Below are 23,605 nucleotides of genomic sequence, written 5' to 3' on the forward strand. Positions count from 1 at the left end.
AATTCCATAATTCTGTGGTTTTAGCAAGACCTCAGTTCAGACTCATTATCTGAGGCCTGGATTACTTCAGTAAGGTCCTAGCAGAGTTTTGGTCCTCTAGGCCAATAATATACAAGTTAGTATAAGCTTTTTAAACAACAATGTTCAGAATCACCCAAAACAATTCTGTTTCAATTGTTCTGCCATGGTACCTGAGGGTCTCTCCATTTCTTGAAGCTTTCTAGATAAGTCTAATGTAGAACCATTGCTAAGAATCACTGTCTGAGTCTCTCCCCAGAACATCTGACATCGAGGTACCACTTCTAACTTTTAAAAATGTCACCTTCATGAATGGACTCCCATACTTAAGAGTTATTCTCCTCAGCATCAATATTAAACTTCTGACTAGCTTCCCAATCTAATTATCTGCCCTGTTCTGTAACAAAATAGTTGAGTGGTAAGACTGCCTTCGTCCAGATCCAGTAAATACCGGACTGGCGCTGGTATTTACTGTGTAAACTTAGGAAGGTCATACAAGTTCTCTGTGCCTCCATTTTTCTTATCTATAAAATGGGAGGAGTAATACTACCTATCTCATAGGGTTAGTGTGAGGATTAAATCAATTTATATAAAGTGTTATGTCAATGTTAAAAATTATTATGACTTATCCAGCTTCACTCTCCACTACTTTTCAAAACAAACTCTCATGGTAAATTATCCTCATTTTAAATGCTAGGCTGCACCTTTGGGCTTTTGCACATTATGTTTCTGCAGACTGAAATTCTCTCCCATTCATTCATTCCATTCCAAGTGCAGAGATTATTTCCCCTTCCTCCAGACTGCGATTTAATTTCTCCCTACCTCCATGAAGACGTCAATGAATACCTATAAATCATTAATCTCTTCCTTAAAAAAATTTCCTTTGGCTACAGGGTAATTTATTATAAGAAATATAGCTGGGAATTAATGACATTGGCTCTGAGTTTGAATCCTAGATCTGTCACTTACCAGCTGAGTCATGTCCCAAATCTGTAACTCCATTATTAGGATTACTGTATAGATTAGGTGGCTTCAGTAATATAAAACATTAAAACATCAAATAGCGAGCACTTAATAAATGTCAATTCTTATAATATTTATTTGTTTTTTATATTATTCTTGTCTACACACAGTGATTTAAGACTTCTTGGAGCAGAAATTCTGAACTCCTCGAAGTTAGAAACCACATCTCATTATTGCCATTATAAGTGCTACAGCTCACAACACTGTCATGGCCATTTATATTAAATGATCTATAAGTACTCAGTTAAATTTTTTGTATAACTTGAGAGTATAATTCATTTTAAAAACTTGGAAAAATATTCTTGATAAATAGAAACACATTCAACAAAACAGGAATTAACTCAAATACAACAAAGGCTATAGAGAAGAGTTAAATAAACTGCATTGCTTTTTAAACATTCAATAACAAGTTTCTATCAGATTCAACTACTGAAAGTCAACTTTTAATAATGCATTTTATGCATCTAAAATCCTTCAGATTTTTCTCATTTCCTACAAAAATAAATACCAAAATTCTCAGCCTGACATTCAAAATCATCCATGGCCTGAACTCATTCTATCTTCTAATCTTATCTCCATTGTCCCCATTTATGAACTTTATTATTCCAGATAAATAGAACTATTTGCTCTTACTCATGTGTACCCTCTGCTTTTCTGCTTCATGTAACCTTTAATATTTTCATATGATAATATTTTCAAAGAACACAGTATAAAGTTTCATTACAGGAACAAAGAGTGATCACTTTTATGGACACATAAGCTTGAATTTTGAGCTTAACTTCAACTTAGAAGCATTAATTTCTCCCTTAGTACTGTCACAGTCTTTTTTTTTTTTTAACAAAAAAACAGTCTTTGACTTACAAAAAAAATTATGTCACCTTCTCAATGCCAAAAGCCCTTGCCATCGCTACTCAAAAAATATAAGTTTGAATTATGGTCTCCAAGCAGAGCATGCAGACCCTAGGGTGCACAAGATACCAACTGAATAAAAGAAAAAAATTAGATCATCCATTTTACACTTTATCATCCTCACTCGAATTTCTCTTGTAGTATATGCCCCATAATTTATAGCATATATTTTTAAAAATTATAAATAAATACATTTGGGATGTTTGCTCAAAATTTGTTTACTACTGGTACATAACAAAGTTTAGAAACCACTGGTCTAGAATATCAGGTCTTTCAGAAAAATTTGTGGGTTGAGAAACAGAAGACCAGAAGTAGCCACTTTAGAGATATCTTTAGGAATGGACCTAAACACTAGGTATTGCTTATGTAGGATAAATATGTCTTAATTTCTAATCAACTTTCAAGGTAATGTGGAAATGTAACTGGTTTGTAATTTGAGTTAGTATAGGCCTATTGTAGTTTTTTTTAAAAAAAACAAGGAGTCTTGCCCTAACATTAAAGTTAGTACAGTAAATATTTCATTACTATAAAAATATCATTTGGGAAAACTTACAAGTATTTACTTCATTATACATACAGTTAATCATAATTACTCATAAAGAGCTTTTATTGAAGCCAATAACGTGATGTTTTACGAAACACAGTAAAAGAAAAAAAAAAAAAAAAGGCCTAGAAGCTATGACTGGCCTTGGACCTAGACTAGCAAATACTACCCTGGGAAAGTGTCACTTTACGTAACAGTAAGCAACTAAATGAAGTAAATGTTCTCATAACAGTCAGTATACTTGGCAAACATTTTTTAGCTTTCATAAATAAAATGACATACTTAACACAATCTACTCTATTACCGGTTTTTGAAGAAAGTATAATATTTCTATAGAAAAAATTAAGTACTAAAAGTGATAAAAGGTTTCATATCATAGTAATGCATTTCCTTTAATACCAATGCATCCTATAAATCCTTCTATAGGACTAAAGACAGATATAAAAATCTTGACTTTAAACTGACTGATTCTCTATAGTTTTTCTTGCTATTGTATCAATATAAAAATTCAACTAAGCAAGAATCTCTTACTCATGATTCAGATTCTGAGCTTACAGTTTGCATGCAAACTACTGGGATTTGTGTAAGATTATGAAAATATTCAGGTCAAACTATCCACAATGACTCTCTCCCACTATGATTTACAAACTGGGCGGGAAGTACACACTCATGGCTTGGCTATGTCTTTCTTCTTCAAGATGGTGTTAAACCCAGATGACAGAGAAAACAGGGAAAAAAGAAAAAAGGAAGGTTTTCTTCTTTCTTTGGAACCACTGTCATTATGCCCAATAAAACTAAAAGAACATAATCAAAGGGACTATGAATTTATATGTTACAAGGGTCTAACAGTGGTGAGATCATCACAAACCATAAGTAACTTATCAAAGCATTTCTTCCCTACACATGCAGTGAGAATGAACACCAGAAAATATCAGGGAAGCGCAAAGGGGAGCCTGACATTTGACCCTGGCTAAAGCTAAAGGTAAGATAACACATAAATCCAATGGCATTCAGGTACATAATGAATTGGCAAAGACAGACATATGGTCTTCTTTCCCCCCTTACTTACTACACTCTGGCTTCCATTTTTCCCAAGTTCTTCCTCTGAAATCTTGCTCAAATTATCTAAGTAGTGGTCTGATATTGTGTGGCACAAATCTTCAAAAGAATAATCCTTTTCTTGACAGAGCTTTATTTCATCCAAGAGTTTCGATAATTCGCCAGTCACAGTTTCACCTATAAGAAGAGAGTATATTTTTCAGAAGTTTCGAAAAAGAATACTGCTAAAACTTCATGCTAAATGATAAAAATATAACCAGTATAGTGCTAGAACTCAAAACACGGCAAACAAAATTATCAGAAAGTTTATTTTGCTGAAAGTAAGATACTAACACATCCAAGGTAAGAGAAACCCCAGTAAGACAGTAGGCAGCAGAGAGGGCATCAGAGTGCAGACAGACTGAAACCACAATCACAGACAACTAACCAGTCTAATCACATGGACCACATTTTGTCTAACTCAATGAAACTAAGCCATGCCGTGTAGGGCCACCAAGATAGACAGGTCATGGGGAAGAGGTCTGACAGAATGTGGTCCACTGGAGAAGGGAATGGCAAACCACTTCAATATTCCTGCCTTGAGAACCCCATGAACAGTATGAAAAGGCAAAATGATAGGACACTGAAAGAGGAACTCCCCAGGTCGGTAGGTGCCCAAAATGCTACTGGACATCAGTGGAGAAATAACTCCAGAAAGAATGAAGGGATGGAGCCAAAGCAAAAACAACACCCAGTTGTGGATATGACTGGTGATAGAAGCAAGGTCTGATGCTATAAAGAGCAATATTGCATAGGAACCTGGAATGTTAGGTCCATGAATCAAGGCAAATTGGAAGTGGTCAAACAGGAGATGGCAAGAGTGAACGTTGACATTTTAGGAAACGGTTAACTAAAATAGACTGAAATGGGTGAATTTCAGATGACCATTATATCTAATACCATGGGCAAGAATCCCTTAGAAGAAATGGACTAGGCATCATAGTCAACAAAAGAATCCAAAATGCAGTACTTGAATGCAATCTCAAAAACGACAGAATGATCTCTGTTCATTCATTTCCAAGGCAAACCATTCAATATCACAGTAATCCAAGTTTATGCTCTGACCAGTAACGCTGAAGAAGAAGTTGAAGGGTTCTATGAAGACCTACAAGACCTTTTGGAACTAACACCCAAAAGAGATGTCCTTTTCATTATAGGGGACTGGAATGCAAAAGTAGTCAGGAAACACCTGGAGTAAAAGGCAAATTTGGCCTTGAAAGAAGCAGGGCAAAGGCTAATAGAGTTTTGCCAAGAGAACGCACTGGTCACACCCTCTTCCAACAACACAAGAGAAGACTCTACACATGGACATCACCAGATGGTCGACACCGAAATCAGACTGATTATACTCTCTGCAGCCAAAAATGGAGAAGCTCTACACAGTCAGCAAAAACAAGACTGGGAACTGACTGTGGCTCAGATCATGAACTCCTTATTGCCAAATACAGACTGAAATTGAAGGAAGTGGGGAAAACCACTAGACCATTCAGGTATGACCCTAAATCAAATCCCTTACAATTATACAGTAGAAGTGAGAAGTAGATTTAAGGGACTAGATCTGATAGACAGAGTGCCTGATGAACTATGGACATTGTACCGGAGACAGGGATCAAGACCATCACCAAGAAAAAGAAATGCAAAAAAGCAAAATGGCTGTCTGAGGAGGACTTGCAAATAGCTGTGAAAAAAAGAGAAGCCAAAAGCAAAGGAGAAAAGGAAAGATATATTCATTTGAATGCAGAGTTCTAAAATATAACAAGGAGAGATAAGAAAGCCTTCCTCAGTGATCAGTGCAAAGAAATAGAGGAAAACAATAGAATGGGAAAGACTAGAGATCTCTTCAAGAAAATTAGAGCTACCAAGGGAATATTTCATGCAAAGATGGGTTCAAGGAAGGACAGAAATGGTATGGACCTAACACAAGCAGAAGATATTAAGAAGAGGTGGCAAGAATACACAGAAGAACTATACAAAAAAGATCTTCACACCCAGATAATCACAATGGTGTGATCACTCACCTAGAGCCAGACATCCTGGAATGTGAAGTCAAGTGGGCCTTAGAAAGCATCATTATGAACAATGTAGAGGTGATAGAATTCCAGTCGAGCTATTTCAAATCCTAAAAGATGATGCTGTGAAAGTGCTGCATTCAGTATGCCAGCAAATTTGGAAAACTCAGAAGTGGCCTCAGGACTGGAAAAGGTCAGTTTTCATTCCAATCCCAAAGAAAGGAAATGCCAAAGAATGCTCAAACTACCACACAATTGCACTCATCTCACACACTAATAAGGTAATGCTCATAATTCTCCAAATCAGGTTTCAGCAATACATGAACTGTGAACTTCCAGATGTTCAAGCTGGTTTTAGAAAAGGCAGAGGAACCAGAGATCAAATTGCCAACATCTGCTGGATCATCAAGAAAGCAAGAGAGTTCCAGAAAAACATGTATTTCTGCATTATTGACTATGCCAAAGCCTTTGACTGTGTGGATCACAATACACTGTGGAAAATTCTGAAAGAGATGGGAATACCAGACCACCTGACATGCCTCTTGAGAAACCTATATGCAGGTCAGGAAGCAACAGTTAGAACTGAACATGGAACAATAGACTGGTTCCAAATAGGAAAAGGAGTATGTCAAGGCTGTATACTGTCACCCTGCCTATTTAACTTCTATGCAGAGTACATCATGAGAAATGCTGGGCTGGAGGAAGCACAAGCTGGAATCAAGATTGCCAGGAGAAATATCAATAACCTCGGATATGCAGATGACACCACCCTTATGGCAGAAAGTGAAGAAGAACTAAAGAGCCTCTTGATGAAAGTGAAAGAGGAGAGTGAAAAATTTGGCTTAAAACTCAACATTCAGAAAACTAAGATCATGGCATCTGGTCCCATCACTTCATGGGAAAGAGATGAGGATCAGTGGAAACAGTGACAGACTTTATTTTGGGGGGCTCCAAAATCACTGCAGATGGAGACTGCAGCCATGAAAATAAACAGCACTTGCTCCTTGGAAGAAAAGTTATGACCAACCAAACTCCGGGAGTTGGTGATGGACAGGGAAGCCTGGGGCGCTGTGGTCCACGGGGTCACAAAGAGTTGGACATGACTGAGTGAGTGAACTGAACTGAGCTGAAACCATAATTAGTACAATAATATTAAAAGACAAAAAGAAATTCCAATTTTGTCTATTTTTATTCTTTATCAAGATGAAAATAAGTACTGAAGGTTTACATAAATGTAGTACATAAAAGCATTTGGAATTACAAGTCCTAAAACTTCACTTATAATAGCATTGAATTTCAATAGTCTTTTAGAACAGTGGTCCCAAACATTTTTGGCACCAGGGACTGGTTGTGTGGAAGGCAATTTTCCCACAGTCAGCATTGGGGGGATGGTTTTGGGATTATTCAAGCACATCACACTTATTGTGCACTTTATTACTATTATATCAGTTCCACATCGTATCACCAGGTATTAGATTCTGGGGGTTGGGGACATCAACCCAAGTATTTGTGGGCATTATACTTTACTGACAGAATTCATTCAACATTAAAAAAATTGAAATAGTGCTGGGATTCTACTTTCTAGGTTCAACAAAAACAAATAGTAGAACATATTTAAACAAATAATTATATAACTAATAAAGGGATAACAGAAGGAACAGATATATAATATGCATCAACTATGGACATGAATATTTCATAGGTTACACACAAATACTCATTTTTTTCTAATTATTCTCAGAAAGCAACTTCACCCCAATGATTTATTCTAAAACAAAACAAAACAAAAAAACAGCAGCTACATTCAAGATATATGTTTTTTCAGTTCAGTTCAGTTCAGTCGCTCAGTCATGTCTGACTCTTTGCGACCCCATGAACAGCACGCCAGGCCTCCCTGTCCATCACCAACTTCTGGAGTTTACTCAAACTCATGTCTATTGAGTCGGTGATGCCATCCAGCCATCTCATCTTCTGTTGTCCCTTCTCCTCCCGCCCTCAATCTTTCCCAGCATCAGGGTCTTTCCAAATGAGTTAGTTCTTTGCATCAGGTGGCCAAACTATTGGAGTTTCAGCTTCAGCATCAGTCCTTCCAATGAACACCCAGGACTGATCTCCTTTAGGATTGACTAGTTGGATCTCCTTGCAGTCCAAGGGACTCTCAAGAGTCTTCTCCAACACCACAGTTCAAAAGCATCAGTTCTTCGGCGCTCAGCTTTCTTTATAGTCCAACTCTCACATCCATACATGACTACTGGATAAACCATAGCCTTGACTAGACAGACCTTTGTTGTCAAAGTAATGTCTCTGCTTTTTAATATGCTATCTAGGTTGGTCATAACTTTCCTTCCAAGGAGTAAGTGTCTTTTAATTTCATGGCTGTAATCACCATCTGCAGTGATCTTGGAGCACCAAAAAATAAAGTCTGACCTGTTTCCACTGTTTCCCCATCTATTTCCCATGAAGTGATGGGACCAGATGCCATGATCTTAGTTTTCTGAATGTTGAGTTTTAAGCCAAATTTTTCACTCTCCTCTTTCACTTTCATCAAGAGGCTCTTTAGTTCTTCTTCACTTTCTGCCATAAGGGTGGTGTCATCTGCATATCTGAGGTTATTGATATTTCTCCTGGCAATCTTGATTCCAGCTTGTGCTTCCTCCAGCCCAGCATTTCTCATGATGTACTCTGCATAGAAGTTAAATAGGCAGGGTGACAGTATACAGCCTTGACATACTCCTTTTCCTATTTGGAACCAGTCTATTGTTCCATGTTCAGTTCTAACTGTTGCTTCCTGACCTGCATATAGGTTTCTCAAGAGGCATGTCAGGTGGTCTGGTATTCCCATCTCTTTCAGAATTTTCCACAGTGTATTGTGATCCACACAGTCAAAGGCTTTGGCATAGTCAATAATGCAGAAATACATGTTTTTCTGGAACTCTCTTGCTTTTTTGATGATCCAGCGGATGTTGGCAATTTGATATGTTTTTTAGTCTACCTTAAAAACATATTTTAGGGGGTAAAAGTCAACTGTGAAATATCCACTCCATGTAAGCTTCATGTCAGCAGGGATTGCTATTTCCCTTGATCACCACTATATCTCAGGACTAAGAATAGTGTCTGACAAACAGCAGGAGCTCAATAAATACTGACTGAATAATGGATAAAATATAGAGCATAAGATATAACTTATTAGACCTTAAATTTTCACAAGTTTGAGCCCTTTTGTACATACAGCATAAAATTGTACATAACAGTCTAATATCATCTCAAGGGTTTTACAATTAGCTACTCACTTTTGGTCTTCTGGGAAGGAGATTCAACAGGAGATGAAATACGTGTTTCTTGTGTCATATCTTCCTGTATGTGTTCTTCAAGGACTGTTGGTCTTCCCACGCCTTCTAAATATTCTGTGTATATAAGTTTTTGAAATTACATACTTGAATTCATATATGTTAAAAAACCTTAACTTGGTTTTACTTTGATGGTTACTTTTTCAGTTATTTCTTCATATCCTAAGTTTTTCAAAAAAAACTTCAAAAAACCAAACTGAAAGATCTTCATGATGAACTATTAATTTAAAGCTTTTTAATTAAAACAAAAAAAAAATATTTCAAGAGAGACTCGTGAATCCTTTTCATGAAAAGTAAACTTTTGTCACATTCTTTCCTTAAAAATATATGTACCGGTTGAAGATACAATAACATCCTTGGTTTCCTTAAATATATTCTATCTGTAGGTTTAAAACTCTCTGATGCTTTGAATAGACCATGTCCATAAGCAGGGATATAAAATTTAGATGTATAAAACAACCAGTCAGGTAACATAAATAAATGAAGTGGGATAAGCTTAATTTGCAATGGTGTTACATCTTGTGAGATAAACATAATTGCATATTGAACTTTAGTTCAACAACAAAAAAAAATGTTTTTTGCATTATTCTTGAAGCAGTGTTCTGCACTCAGCACCTCACTCATTTTTCCAACTTTGATGAGGACATAGTAATAATAAAACTTAAATATTGCTTTCTATACACTCAGCACTGTTTTAAGTATTTGATATAAATTAACTCATTTGATCTTCACAAAACTATGACACAGGCACTATTATTATCTCAGCTTTAAAGATGAAAACCAAAGGGGAAGGATTATTAACTTGGCCATGTTTATTCAGATAGTAAGTAGCAAACATAGATAGATATAAGAAACATCTCACTTTTCTCTCAATCATAAAGAAAACAGCATCTGAATGCAAGGATATATGTCAACTAACATTTAATCTCAATGATACAGAAAAAAACAGAAAGCCTGCAGAGCCTGGTAAACCAGAGAACAGATGCACCATCTAAAGTTCAGCCACGAAGCAAAATGAAAGCTTGCATTTTTTGAGAAATCAAACCCTGGAGTGTTATCTGAAATCCTAGATTTTTAAGTGCTTAAAGCTAATTCAATTTTACAGAAACACAGCATGAGCCAAAAGTATGTGATCTAAACAAGTTATATCTGCTATCGCCCAAAAGGCATTCATCACAGTTTGTAGCCTCTAAGGGATTAAGTCAATAGACTCCTCCCCAAAGGTATCTTTTACTTCTGTTTCTTTATTCAGAAGGCACCCCTTTTTTCCTTAAAATTCAGTTAAGACACTTTGTGCTTTCATGCCAACCACCTGTGTCTTCATGTTATCCAAATAGTTTCTACCTAAGAGCAATTCTACTAAGCAAATTCTGCTAGGAAAAGAAAGCAACATATGGCATTCTATCATTACAATTTTTGGCCCAGGCAGTAATTTTACCTACTATAAATTGTATTTACTGCAATGACAAACTTTTTCATAAGATAGTAAATGTGCCAGTGATTGAACATCAGGAATGCAGAGAATATAATGTGTTCACATTCTAAAATTTGACAATAACTATAAAAACTCAAAGAAGTAGCAAATACTCTATCACAAATTTACATACCTAATGAACAAATCATGACTATTTAAGAGAACACCTGTATAATAACATTTTCATCTAAGTTAAACCAATTCAATGTGTTAAAAGTGTCTGTAATTATGTCATGCCCCCTTTTCAGTGGACAGCATTTATTTGCTTCTCCCAAAACATATATTAAGCACAAGTCTCAGTTTATTTTAACTTCAGTTAGAGGCAAAAATCAAAAATGAAATACAAAGTGCCTAGAGGGCAAAAACTGATTTAAAGGTTGCATACCACTCTTTTATTTTTCAGCTTTCATTCAACTTGATTTTAATTTGAATTAGTATGAAGAATCATACTTGTATTCTTCTCTGATTTATCTCTATAGCACTTGACTAGCAATTAACTTCTTTATTAATAAGAAAAGTGTAGAGGTTGAAGTTTCCCGAGAGGTTTTGGAAAATAAAGAGAGAAAAGAACATCATGACCTCCTGTAATGAGTCCGTTCTTTCCCTCTTTGGTCTTTGTTGACTCCTGTATCTACATGTCTCCTGCCCGACTTGGTTTTAATTCATCTGTCTTCCTGAAAGACAAAGCTGCTCTTCAGCGTCTCAGCTGATATCCTATGAGACCCACCCCACTGCCCTTTGTTACACTTGCAGCCAATCTATAATGACTGTGGGGTAATCCGCACTGAGCAGTGTAGGAGCTAAAAGCAAAGCAAAGAAAAATATCCGCATGTTTAAGGGAACACACTGCACGTCAGGCCTGACCACCGAGCAAAAAGAGAAAGTCAGATGAGGAACTATGCATCCTGCAAATGAAGCAATGGTACCCAGATGGTGGTCAAACCTTAAGTAGATCTATTTTAATAACCAAAACTAACTATAGATATACTCAAATGATATTTATTAACCCATAGGCTGGCAAGACTGAATTATCTTGTATTACTGGATTTGGTAGCAAATAATCTGTATTCTTTCAACGAAGGACAATTTTGTTGTTGTTAACTCAGCATTTATATACCAATTCTACCACTTGGAATAGGATATATGTTTGAGCAAATCACTTAGCTTCCTGGAGCTTCAATTTCCCTCATGTGCAAAAAGAAGAATAATAATATTTGATTGATCTACCTCACAGTTATAGAAATCAGGCAAAATAATAGAAAATCCATTATTCAAATGTAAGATAATACCTCAGCATCACCACTTTATAGCCCTAATACCTTCAAGTTCATAACTATATATTTATTACAAGGGTTTAATTAAAAATACTTTTTAATATCAAGTGAGTGAAAAAAATATTTTAACAGTTGAAAAACAAATAAAACATTAAAAGGTATTCATTATTCTTTAGTTTAAGTCTACCAGAAAAAAATGCAAATAGTAACTTCATTCAAAAGTAAATGTTAACTCGAAACTCAAGAGAAAACTAGGACAGTTTTAATTTAATCTTAACTGTAAGGCAAACTCATCCATCATTCAATACTATTTACCTTGTAAGAGAGTTGCAATCTGGAGAGATTTCTGAGATGGATGTTCTTTCAAAATGTCTAAGACAGTTCTACCTAAGCTATCTTTTATGTTGGCATCAATTCCTGAAAGAAAAAGAAAAACCCACTAGATGTACACAGTGGAGTATCACCAGAAGATGCTGTCAACAAATAAAGGCACTAATTTCAAAAGTACACAAACAAAGCACTTAAGGCAGTTTTTTTTTTTTACTTAAGCCCTACACACACACACACACACACACACACACGATTTTAGTAAGAAAGAAGACGGAAGTCTACTGATTCCAAAGATTTGGAACATTTTTGATAATGAATTAGCTCTTCATTTGATAATGAATTAACACTGACTCAAACATTAACTTTTCAGATTACAGCTATTTTAGGTTATAACTACTTAACTAAATTGTAGACTATCAAGTTGAAAAATATTAGAATGTAAATTCCTAAAGTATAAAAGTCATGTAATTTATATATTCTTTAATGTATGATCAAAATAACAATAATGTACCATGTAAGCAATATAACAGCAGTCTTAGAATACTTTAGCATTCACAGAAGTTGAAAAAGTAGGACTATTTTTAATTATTGTCCAAATACTAAGTCAAATATTCCACATTTATTTATACAAGATTATATTCAATATCAGCAATACTCATCAAACACCTGATGAGAACATTTCCTAATGTGTGTAACTGAAATACCTTTGGAATCCTTTTAATTCCAAAAATATTTATGGTAAAGAGTTTAATGTAGCAAATAGCAAAAATCTCTATAAACTTCCCAAATTTCTAATTGCAAACAAAAGCCAGTTTTCAGGATCTGGCCTCAAAAGTTATTCATTATAATAAAATTATTAAATATTTGCTTAAATTTGCATGGAAATGTGTTACCAGCACACATTTAATTGATTACCTCATTTATTATATCACTACATTACATATCAAAGTTACATATACATGAAATTTCAACTTTGCCTAAGAACAATCACAATGCAACAGTCTGCTAATACTTTTAACATTTTTACTGAGGAAAATAAACACGTCAAATATAGTTTACAACATAGAAGACTCATACATATTGTTCACAAGCATGAATTTGAATCTATACCTTTTGATCTTAAAAAATAAATCTGACCTCGGTTTCAATTTTACTTCACTCACAATACACATATGGAGACAAACAAGCCTACTTTGTTGTTCCTTCAGAGTCTTCCCTCTAAAAGGTTCCCTTTAAATCACTGAAGCTTACCAACAGCAGCTACTCAGCTGATGAATTAACTGGGCTTCCCTCATATCTCAGTTGGTAAAGAATCTGCCTGCAATGCAGAAGACCCTGGTTCGATTCCTGGGTCAGGGAAATCCCCTGGAGAAGGGATAGGCTACCCACTCCAGTATTCTTGAGCTTCCTTTGTGGCTCAGCTGGTAAAGAATCTGCCTGCAATGAAGGAGACCTGGGTTCCATCCCTGGGTTGGGAAGATCCCCTGAGAAGAAAAAGGCTACCCACTTCAGTATTCTGGCCTGGAGAATTCCATAAACTGTGTAGTCCATGGCGTCACAAAGAGTGGGACACGACTGAGTGACTTTCACTTTAATCCACTTTAATGATTAATTAACTAGAAGGAAAATTCACCTTAAGGATAGGGAACTCTAATTTCTGTTTACCACTGTTAACAATATAAAAACCTAGGGAAAATTGTATATTATTTAATAAATCAAGCAATTGTCACAGCTTCACATGGATCAATTCCTCCTTCCTATAGAAGGCAGAGATTTTCTCCCTCTTTTGGTAGTTTCTCTAATATATTTCAATATGATTTAAAAACAGAAAATGATCACTTCTAAAAAGCTTTTGATTAAAGAAGCTATTGAAAAGGAAGATGAACATTTATATCAGTTTTTTTCCTTAACACTGAGACTCAATTCTACATGGTTCTACATACATACAATTTAGAGTGAAGTAAAAAGGGTAATGTGGGGTGGGGTGGATTGCGTCATTTTCCTTTGTCCACTTCTGGAGTACAGATAGTTTTTGGCAAGATAAGCTCCATGGAGAATTATTATAGTTACCTGTTTCTAACAGAACTCGCACAACATCCACTTTTCCAAACAAAGCTGCTTCATGGAGTGCACTCCCTTTTTCTGTCTAGAAAAAAAGAAGAAGAAGGAAAAAGATTAGGAAAGCTAAGGTTAAAAAAATTATATCCTTTTATGCATTCATGGGGTCGCAAAGAATCGGACACGACTGAGTGACTGAACTGAACTGAACTGATGCATTCATACATATTGTTTGTAATCTTAGCACTCCCTGACAGAAGAGGAGTGTGGAATAAAGAAGATTCTAAAAACAAAATCCAAAAGCTTGAGTTTGTGAAACATCTGTGCTTTGTGTAGCCATTTGACCTTGTCATGTTTATAAATCACTCATCTTCTTTCACCCTCAGTCGTTCTCAGATATAAGAGTAGTAATGCCTACCTCACGAGGCTTTTGTGACTATCCAGTGAGCTCATGCAATTCAACATGCATTAATTAAATACCAGCTTTACACCAAGAATAGTTAAGGGGTGTTCTGAGGTATGGAAATATGATCCTGACTCTTGTACATTTACATTCTATCAGAGGAGACAGATGTATAAATAAATATTAATGGCAAATAAAATCACAACAATTTAATGTGGCTTAAAAAACCTAGAAAATATTCTCCTTCCTTTCCTTTCCATATCCTCTCTTGTCTATCCCAACTCTCCCCAGACCTTCTGTATCTTATTCATGCTCCAAGCATACTAAACATTTCATCAGTATCATTCCCTTGTTTTCTTCCCCAAGAATCTCAAAAGCTGGTCCCTCTGCCTGGTAGGATAGAACTCCTAGTCCTCTTTACCTCTCCATCACCTATACCACCAGTTCTCAATCTTCAGCCTGAATCAGAGTCACCTAGAGAGCTTGCTGACCAGATTTCTGGGCACCACCATGAGCTCTGGCTCAGTCACCTGGGATGCGTGTGTGCGTGTTATGTCGCTTCAGTTGTTTCCAACTCTGTGCGACCCTATGGACTGTAGCCTTCCAGGCTCCTGTGTTCATGGGATTCTGCAGGTAAGAATACTGGTGTGGGGTGCCATGCCCTCTTCCAGGGGATCTTCCCGACCCAGAGATAAACCCACAGCTTACATCTCCTGCTTTGGCAGGCAGGTTCTTTAACTCTAGTGCCACATGGGAGGCCCCAATAATAAGGGTCTAGGGAGTACAATTGAGAACCACAGACCTACACTACATATCAAATCTTAGTTTAAATATAATTTCACTCAGGAAGTATTGCTTGCCCCTAAAGTGCAGTACTTTCCCTGTGTGTTTCACATCAATCTAATCTTCCTCATCATAGCACTTATAGTACTACCTTATAATGTTATATGATTATCTATTTCCTTTAATAAACTGTAAGTTTAGTGGAAATGTAGACCATATCTATTTTTCCATCATGGTATCACCAATGCCTAAAAAGTACCATATCTCAGAATATTCTTCAACTATTCTTGGCATAGAGTTAGTATGAAAATTAAGAATTATTTTGAGGGTAGAAGGAGGGAGGAACATAACAGAGAAGACAAGAATTTGTGAGCACTGCAGGGAAAGATTGGTTTCTGCTCTGAGGATGATCAAGGAAGATTTTAAGAGAAAGTTTTTCACCTATGCAAATGGCAAAGTTTTAAAAAAAATTTTTTATTGCCCTTAGGTATAGTGATCCTCCCATTATCAGTCATGTACACAAGTACATTATTACAGAAAGAGGCCTGGACTTTAATCAGTAAATCTTAATTCACATTCTGGGTTTATGAGCTATGTGTACTTAGGCAAGTTTATTAGTCTTTGAATCTGATTCCTCATCTCTGTACTGGAACTTAATAGCTCTCAATCCTATAAGATAGCTGTGAGATTTAGATTCTAAACGTGTCAACATATTAAACACAAAGTACATACTCAAAAATTAAAGTCAATTTCATTTCTTTCTTTCATTCACTCAATTTTAGACTGAATTCCTGGTGTATGTCAAGCTGTGTGCTAAATACTGGAATAAAGGAAACAATTACTAAGAAGACCACACATAACTGCCATCTAGTAATAATTTTTCATGTGGAAAGCCCTCAAGTTAGAATGAGGTTAGAGAGTAGGGCTTATATCCCTTCATATTTCCCAAGAGTGTGGCAGGATACTTTGAATTTAGTAGTTAGAAAAATACATGTGGACCATTTGCCTGATTTTAAAATGTTAGTATTTCTTCCTGTAAATTTAACATGTAATTAAGATGTAAATTTTAACATCTGATCTCAAAGCAAAGCAAAAACACCACTGTTTTGGGAGCACAGCGACAAGAAGACTCACTTGACAGCTGACGTCCATCCCCGCCTCCAGCAGCACTTGAACGACTGCCTTGTGACCATTGCGTGCAGCAAGGTGCAGTGGCGTATGCTTTCGGGTGTTGCAGCTCATTAAGTTAGGGTGTGCACTGATGATCATTTTGACCACTCTAAGCCGTCCATAGAGGGCTGCCAGGTCCAGAGGCGTTTCCAGCTTGCTGTTTCTGATGGTAGGATCGGTGAGTTCTTCCAGGAGAACAGCCACTACCTCCGAGTGTCCGTACTGAGCTGCACAATGTAGGGCAGTTTCATTTTCATTGTTCTGTTAAGACAAAGACAGACAGTCCAAGTTTTCAGAAATTCAATTTGTTATGAAAACCTAAACACAGTAATTTAAAACCTGAGGGTTCTAGAGAGCAAGGGAGGATGTCATCATCACAGTCACCATCATAGCTAATACTAGGTGCAGAGCACACACCGTTGCATTTCATGTGTGCTTACTTATTTAATCCTCATTGCTGGCCTGTGTGTGTGCTCAGTCATGTCAGACTCTTTGTGACCCCATGGGTTATAGACCACCACGCTCCTCTGTCCATAGGATTTTTCAGGCAAGAACACTGGAGTGGGTTGCTATTTCCTCCTCAAGGGGATCTTTCCAACCAGGGATTGAGCCCGTTTCTCCTGCAAGTATCCTGCATTGCAGCTGGATCTTTACCACTGAGCCACTGGAGAAGCCCCTAATCCTCACTAGGAGATAAATAGTACTGTCATTGTTCCCATTTTACAGATGAGGAAACTGAGGTAATGTATAGTTGAATAAGTAGCTGTTACACAGCCTTATACAGCCATTTAGTATTGGAGCCAGGATTTGAACCTAAATAGCCTAGACCCAAAGTTGGTACCTTTAATAACATCTTCTGCAGCAACTGTTATGACTACCATTTGCTCAGTGTCTAAAAACTTTACATATATTGTCTCCCTTAACCCTTATAAATGATCCTACAGGACTAATATTAACATCTCCACTTCATGGGTGAGGAAACTAAAATACAAAAAGACTAAACTACATGTCCATGGAGAATCAGGATCTTTTGGAACCTGTATCATAAGAATCCAAAACCTATTTATGCTTTTTCCATTGTACCACACTGCCTACCATGTTTTTCTACACTGTCAAGGAAGAAAAACAGAAAATGAACGATCTGAAAGCAGAATTTCTATGGATTTTGCCCAAAAGAACACTAATTGAGTTGAAATAGGAAGTAGTTGCTTAGACAGCTGTTCTAAGCGTTCAAATCCAAACAAATGTTACTGTAACTCAGTCTTGCTCTGGATAATAAAACAATGCAGGTAAGTAAGCTTAGAGTAGACAGTATATTTTAAAACTTAAAAAGAGGAGTGACAAGGGGGAAAAAAGTTTCTTACTATTTTACTTTCCAAAAAATATCAGGAGAGGGCCTTTGAAGGCCAAACTCAGATGAAAAACATACTCTTTAAAGACAGTCAATAAAAAGTTATGATCTGATAGATGGGGAATCCAGAGGGAGATATTGTTTTTTCTAGCATTTTGAGGATGCCATTCCTATTCTTAGTTTAAATGTGTCACCATAGTCTTCTTCCTCACAGAGACTTAGAACATAGAGGCTTACACTCCCTGATTTTATTATCTGGTCAAGTTTAATAAACATGATTTAAAAATCAATCTTATTACTTTAAACCATGAAAATGATATAGAAATATGCCTCCTGACTGAACCAAATTTCCCATTGGTTGAAAAGAGATTACTTCTCATTTTTAAAAATACAGCACCTCTTTGAGGAATAGAAAAGTGAATTATGAAACAAATCCTCAAAGACCTCTCTACCTTGCAAAGGCCTGAGCCTAGGAAATAATAGAAAATTTCAGTTTTGCTCTTATAAACTCCAATTATCACTATTCAGATCTCAAAAAAAAATATTTCAATCATTCCAGACTTAGGAGAAAATGTTCATAGAGTTTATCCATAATATCTAAGACACACTTGGTTTGTCACATCAGTGAAGACCACAATTGTGGTATCTTTAGAGAAACCACGGTTGTATACTCATATACATAATCACTAGTGGTCTAAAAAAATCCAATTTGAAATAAATAGGCTGCAATAACATACTAATTAATAATTGTCAGTATATCTACACTCTGTTGTTGTTCAGTCACTAAGTCGTGTCCGACTCTTTGCAACCCCATGGACTTCAGCATGCCAGGTTTCCCTGTCCTTCACTATTTCCCAGAGACTGCTCAAACTCATGTCCATTGAGTCGGTGATGCCATCCAACCATCTCATCCTCTGCTGCCCCCTTCTCCTTTTGCCTTCAATCTTTCCCAGCATCAGGGCCTTTTCCAATGAATCAGCTCTTCACATCAGGTATTGGAGTTTCAATACTTCACCAAAGTATTGGAGTTTCAGCTTCAGATCAGTCCTTCCAATGAATACTCAGAGTTGATTTCCTTTAGGATTGACTGATTTGATCTCTTTGCAGTCCAAGGGATTCTTAAGTCTTCTCCAGCACCTCAGATCAAAAGTATCAATTCTTCAGATGTCTACATTAAACATTCTTGAACTGTTTTGAATTTCTTCTTCTTTATCAGATAAGTGTTCTCTAAAAAATTAGGACAATTCCAGACAATGGGTGGCAGTATGAAACTGGCTTTACAAAAGCTATTTACCAAAGGCCTTACTTCAAAGTAACACTAATGGAAACTATCTAATACTAGCTGGATTTGAAGTTTTGATGAATGCAAAGTTTGAAGTTTTGGTGAATATACTTTTTAGAAAAGGTTCCTCTGGTTTTTGTCCTAATGCAAAAATAAACAGAAAAAGAAGAGAAGATGGAAGAAAAGAAAAGAGGGAAGAAAGACAGGAGGGAAATGAATATACAAAGAAATATAAATTGAAAACATACATAACAGAAAAAGAAATAATAAATGAAGTGACAAAAGACAGGAAAGATGTGGCAATTATAAAAACAATAATTAGGGCACAGTCCACTTTGTTTTCAAAATTATTTCACTCTAAAATGACCACTAATTCTAGGGCAGCATAAAATGGTGACCCAGGTTGAAGTGCTAACATGTATTTATTAGCAACAGTAAATCATTCCATCTCTCTGGACCTATCTTACTATAAAATTAGAATATTATCTTCCCTATAACCTTAGAATACAACTAATAAATCAAAGGTGATAACATAGGAAAATGCCTTATAAACTTAAAATATTAAAACATAAGTTAGAATTATTTTGAAAGAAAGCTGTATAATAAACCAAAGTTAGCATTCAGAAATCAGAATGAAGCCCTGATGATTATGCATAATTTTAACATCATAACATAATGTTATGTTATGTTATGTTGTGGTACTGGTTATAAGCTTGGGCTTTGGATCAAAAAAACCTGAGTTCAAGTACTAATTGCATTTCTTAGCAGCTGGGATATCAAGAAGTTACTTAGTCTTTCTAAGGTGGTTTCCTCATATATGAAGCAGGAACAGTAAGTAATACCTACCTCATTAGGCAATGGTAGAGCTTAGAAAGATAATGTAGATGAAGTACTATGCACAATGCCTGGCATATAGTAAGCACTCCATAAGTGATAGGGTCTATGATGTAAAACCAGTATACTATTGTGGACAGCTCTGAAATCATAGAGATCTGAGTCCAAGTCTCAGTTTAAGTCACTCAGTAATGTGTGAACTTACATGTGTTACTTAGCTTTACTGAGCCTGATTTCCTGTCTATAAAATGGAAGTGATAACAATCACTTCAGAGAATTGCAAGAATTAATTAAATAACATATTGTAGGTAAAACTGCCCAGTTATCATAAGTCTCAGTTAATGTTCATTATCATTTTCATTCCTGCCCTCTATTGCTTAAATACATAAAGGTATATAATTAATTAGTATACTTCTGTCCCATTTGGGGAGGGCGTGGGAAATAAAGCTAAAATCAAAATTTACCTATGAAAACAAAATTCCTACATCAGAAACTTTTAGAAGAAATAACATTGAATGAGAGATCTATGTCAGTACTAAAGGAGTATGTACATAATAACAAACAAAAAATATGTAAAAAAAATGGTATTAAAAATCTCAAAAAATTTCTACTCCTTTATAATAGAAACCACAACATAAAGAATTGAAAAAAGAATTTTGAAGTCCAATCTCCTTAAAAAAAAATTTTTTTTTATTTAAACTGACATATTCAACATCATAGAAAATAACAGTTTCTCTATGCTATTTAAAATCTTCAACATTCAAATGTAAATGTTGGTTAGGGTTAGCGTTTTTTTCCTTCTTTTCATGTCATTTAAAAAATATTGTTTGTAGAAACTAATACTCCATTGTTTCACCTTGGTTTGTTTTTCCATCTTACTACTTTAGGTTTGCTTTGGGCATTCAGTTTTAAGAATAACCACCAGATGGCTCATCCCACCGATGATCTTTTAACTTGGTTTTCTGAGGAACAGGCAGCATTCTCATAAATTTCCTTTTTAGAATGATAAATAAAGACAGCCATATCCATCATTTCATAAAGACTTGAATTCACTATTCTCATAAAAATATCCTGCATTTTGTAACATGAAAACATAGACATTTCATTGTGATATATATTAACAAGACATTTTTCCAATTAATAAAACATTTTTCCTGATTAGTTCTTTACACAACTACATTTTGATGTAAGAAAAATATTATATCTTCTTCCCTTTGCTGTATACAGCTAGCAAGTATTCATTTTTAATATGAATTTCAGTCAAGTGTCTGCAAAGTCTGTACCCATATGAACAATATGCTAATTGTACTATATTAGCCGTGTTTGCCCTAGACTAACCTCCTTGCATCCATACTGGACAGCGGCCAACCTGCAGCTTAATACCCTGTTTGTAATTCAATTGTTGGGCTGCATGCTGGTTTTCAAATATAGTTTTACAAAATGGGAACAGTAGGGGGCATGCAGAGCTCATTTGTTATCACACTGTACTAGAGGACTGTATTTTACTTTCTGGAATGTGTGGTCTTATTTATTTAGAACAATGAGAATGGCATTATTTTTAAATATATATGCATTAAGTGTAACATGGATACTATGTAGTGCAAATATTCTGACTATCTGTCAGTTTCATCCTGCTGCTGTGTTTTACTGAACTTACTCTAGGCAAACGTGTGTGTGTGTGTGTATGTGTCTAGCAACTGTATACACTGTATTTGCATTTTAATTCACAAAATAGCACTTAATATAAAAGTGCTATGTAAATGGTAAAGTATTATGCAAATGATAGCTATCATCATTGTTCTAGCATTTAAAATTTTATAAGAAAAGCTACTTTTACATTATGAATGTAAATTCTGTTCTATCTTTAAATATTCAATAATTATAAAATGGATTCTCATGGTAAAGCAGGCAAAAATACTAGAACTACTTCTTTTATGCGGGATTTTCTTATGAACAAATATCTTTACAAATGTGCAACTTAGTGCCAATGTACCTATAAAGAAATGTCAAAGAAGTTTTCAAATATCTCCTTTAGCAAATTCAGCAGTAGGATGATCTTTGGCAGGGTAAAGACAGAAATAATCAATTTTTCAGTGTGGCTTTGACTTCACAAAACTCTCAAAAATCACAGCATGAGCAAATACTTGACAAATGCACCTGTTCATTGACTCTGGAATGCGATGGTCCATGATGAATAAGAATCTTCACAATTTCCACATCTCCCTTCCAGGCAGCCAGGTGAATAGGAAAATAACCTTTGTTGTCTGCTACATTTGTTGAGGCCTCATATTGAAGCAGTTTGAGAACTATGTCCCTAAGAAGGAAAAAAAAATACAACAGAAGAAAATATGCTGAACAATACAGCTACTATTAGACAGATAATCATAAAAGTATATTAGTTACCGACTGGAAATTTAGAGTTATCATTCAGGTACTGAGACGTACAATTGGGTTTAAGAGTTTGCCTATTCAACATTTGGTGTCTATTTTACTTACCTGGAACAAACTACCACCACACACACACACACAGACAGCATTCATTGACTGACCCATGCAAGTACTAGAGATCTTTTGGGCAAAATTTATCTAATTTTATTAACTAAACGAATTTAGTAGAATAACTTAAAAGTATACCTCTTCACATCTTTTTTAAAAACAGAGTATTCCCAGATAACTTATATCTGAGATTTAGTCTGGAGGAAGAGTTGAGGTGCAAGCAAACACCCTGTTTACGAACAAAAAGTTATCATCCTGCTAAAAGACATTCAGGAAATTATACATTATTCTGATAGAGAAGTGGAATAAAGGATTGAAGAGTCATATAAAAGAGAAAGCAGCACAGTAGGAGAGACCCTGAAAGGTCGAAAAAAAATTAATAACTTTCAGCCATGGCACAGAACATACTTTGAATGTGTGTTGTTTATACTTGTATACTCTTTCACTTTCCTCCTCCAAGTCTAAGAAATTATTTTAAGAGGGAAATTCATTTATGAGACAAGTTCTATCACTGACACAATTATTCTAATCATAAGATTTCAGAGAAAAATAAACTTCATTTTAACATCTTTTCTAAAAATAGTATTATTTTATAAGCCCTGAATTTAAAGGACTTGAATGTAAAGTACCAGTTATGCAACTGAAAGTATTAGTTGCTCAGTCGTGTCTGACTCTTTGCGACCCCATGGACTGTAGCCCACCAGGCTCCTCTGCCCATAGAATTTTCCAGGCAAGAATACTGGAGTGGATTGCCATTCCCTTCTCCAGGGGATCTTGCCAACCCAGGGATAGCGGTCGAACACAGAGATCGAACCCAGGTTTTGCATTACAGGCAGATTCTTTACCATATGAGCCACCAAGAAATCCCAGCTATGCAAACTACCAATAATATGACCGCTAGAGTATCGATTAGTCTTATTTTTCTTCTTTCCTGTAGAAAATAATAATAATAGTGCCTATTGCTCAACACTGGTAAGAACATTAAATGAGAACATAAAAGAGAAGTCATTCAATGAATAGTAAAACACTATACAAATATTAGTTCTTGCCCCAAGTAAAAATAAAATTCTTTAAAAGTAAAACTGCTTCCTTCAAGTCACCTTTGGAAAAAACAGTTTGAAAATCAGAAGGAAATCTGAAGTTTGCCCAGTTTCTATGCTTCTTCTCACCTCTCCACCACTAAGAGTTGTTATATAAGCTCT

At 35.6% G+C, this 23,605-nt stretch overlaps 1 protein-coding gene across 18 annotated transcripts in view; it reads right to left on the minus strand.

Moving 5' to 3' along the window:
- Window positions 1–23,605, minus strand: part of ANKS1B (ankyrin repeat and sterile alpha motif domain containing 1B) — a 1,065,346-nt gene that overhangs the window by 884,918 nt on the left and 156,823 nt on the right. For all 18 annotated transcript variants that reach the window (XM_043440436.1, XM_043440451.1, XM_043440445.1 and 15 more), the window contains exons 3-8: window positions 22,065–22,221; window positions 16,405–16,701; window positions 14,097–14,172; window positions 12,012–12,113; window positions 8,892–9,005; window positions 3,564–3,730 (exon numbers count right to left, since the gene is read on the minus strand). In XM_043440436.1, the coding sequence (XP_043296371.1) occupies window positions 3,564–3,730; window positions 8,892–9,005; window positions 12,012–12,113; window positions 14,097–14,172; window positions 16,405–16,701; window positions 22,065–22,221 (913 nt within the window). The remainder of the gene's footprint in view (window positions 1–3,563; window positions 3,731–8,891; window positions 9,006–12,011; window positions 12,114–14,096; window positions 14,173–16,404; window positions 16,702–22,064; window positions 22,222–23,605) is intronic.

The sequence above is a fragment of the Cervus canadensis genome, chromosome 21 (assembly GCF_019320065.1).
Source record: "Cervus canadensis isolate Bull #8, Minnesota chromosome 21, ASM1932006v1, whole genome shotgun sequence".
Classification (NCBI taxonomy): Eukaryota; Metazoa; Chordata; class Mammalia; order Artiodactyla; family Cervidae; genus Cervus; species Cervus canadensis.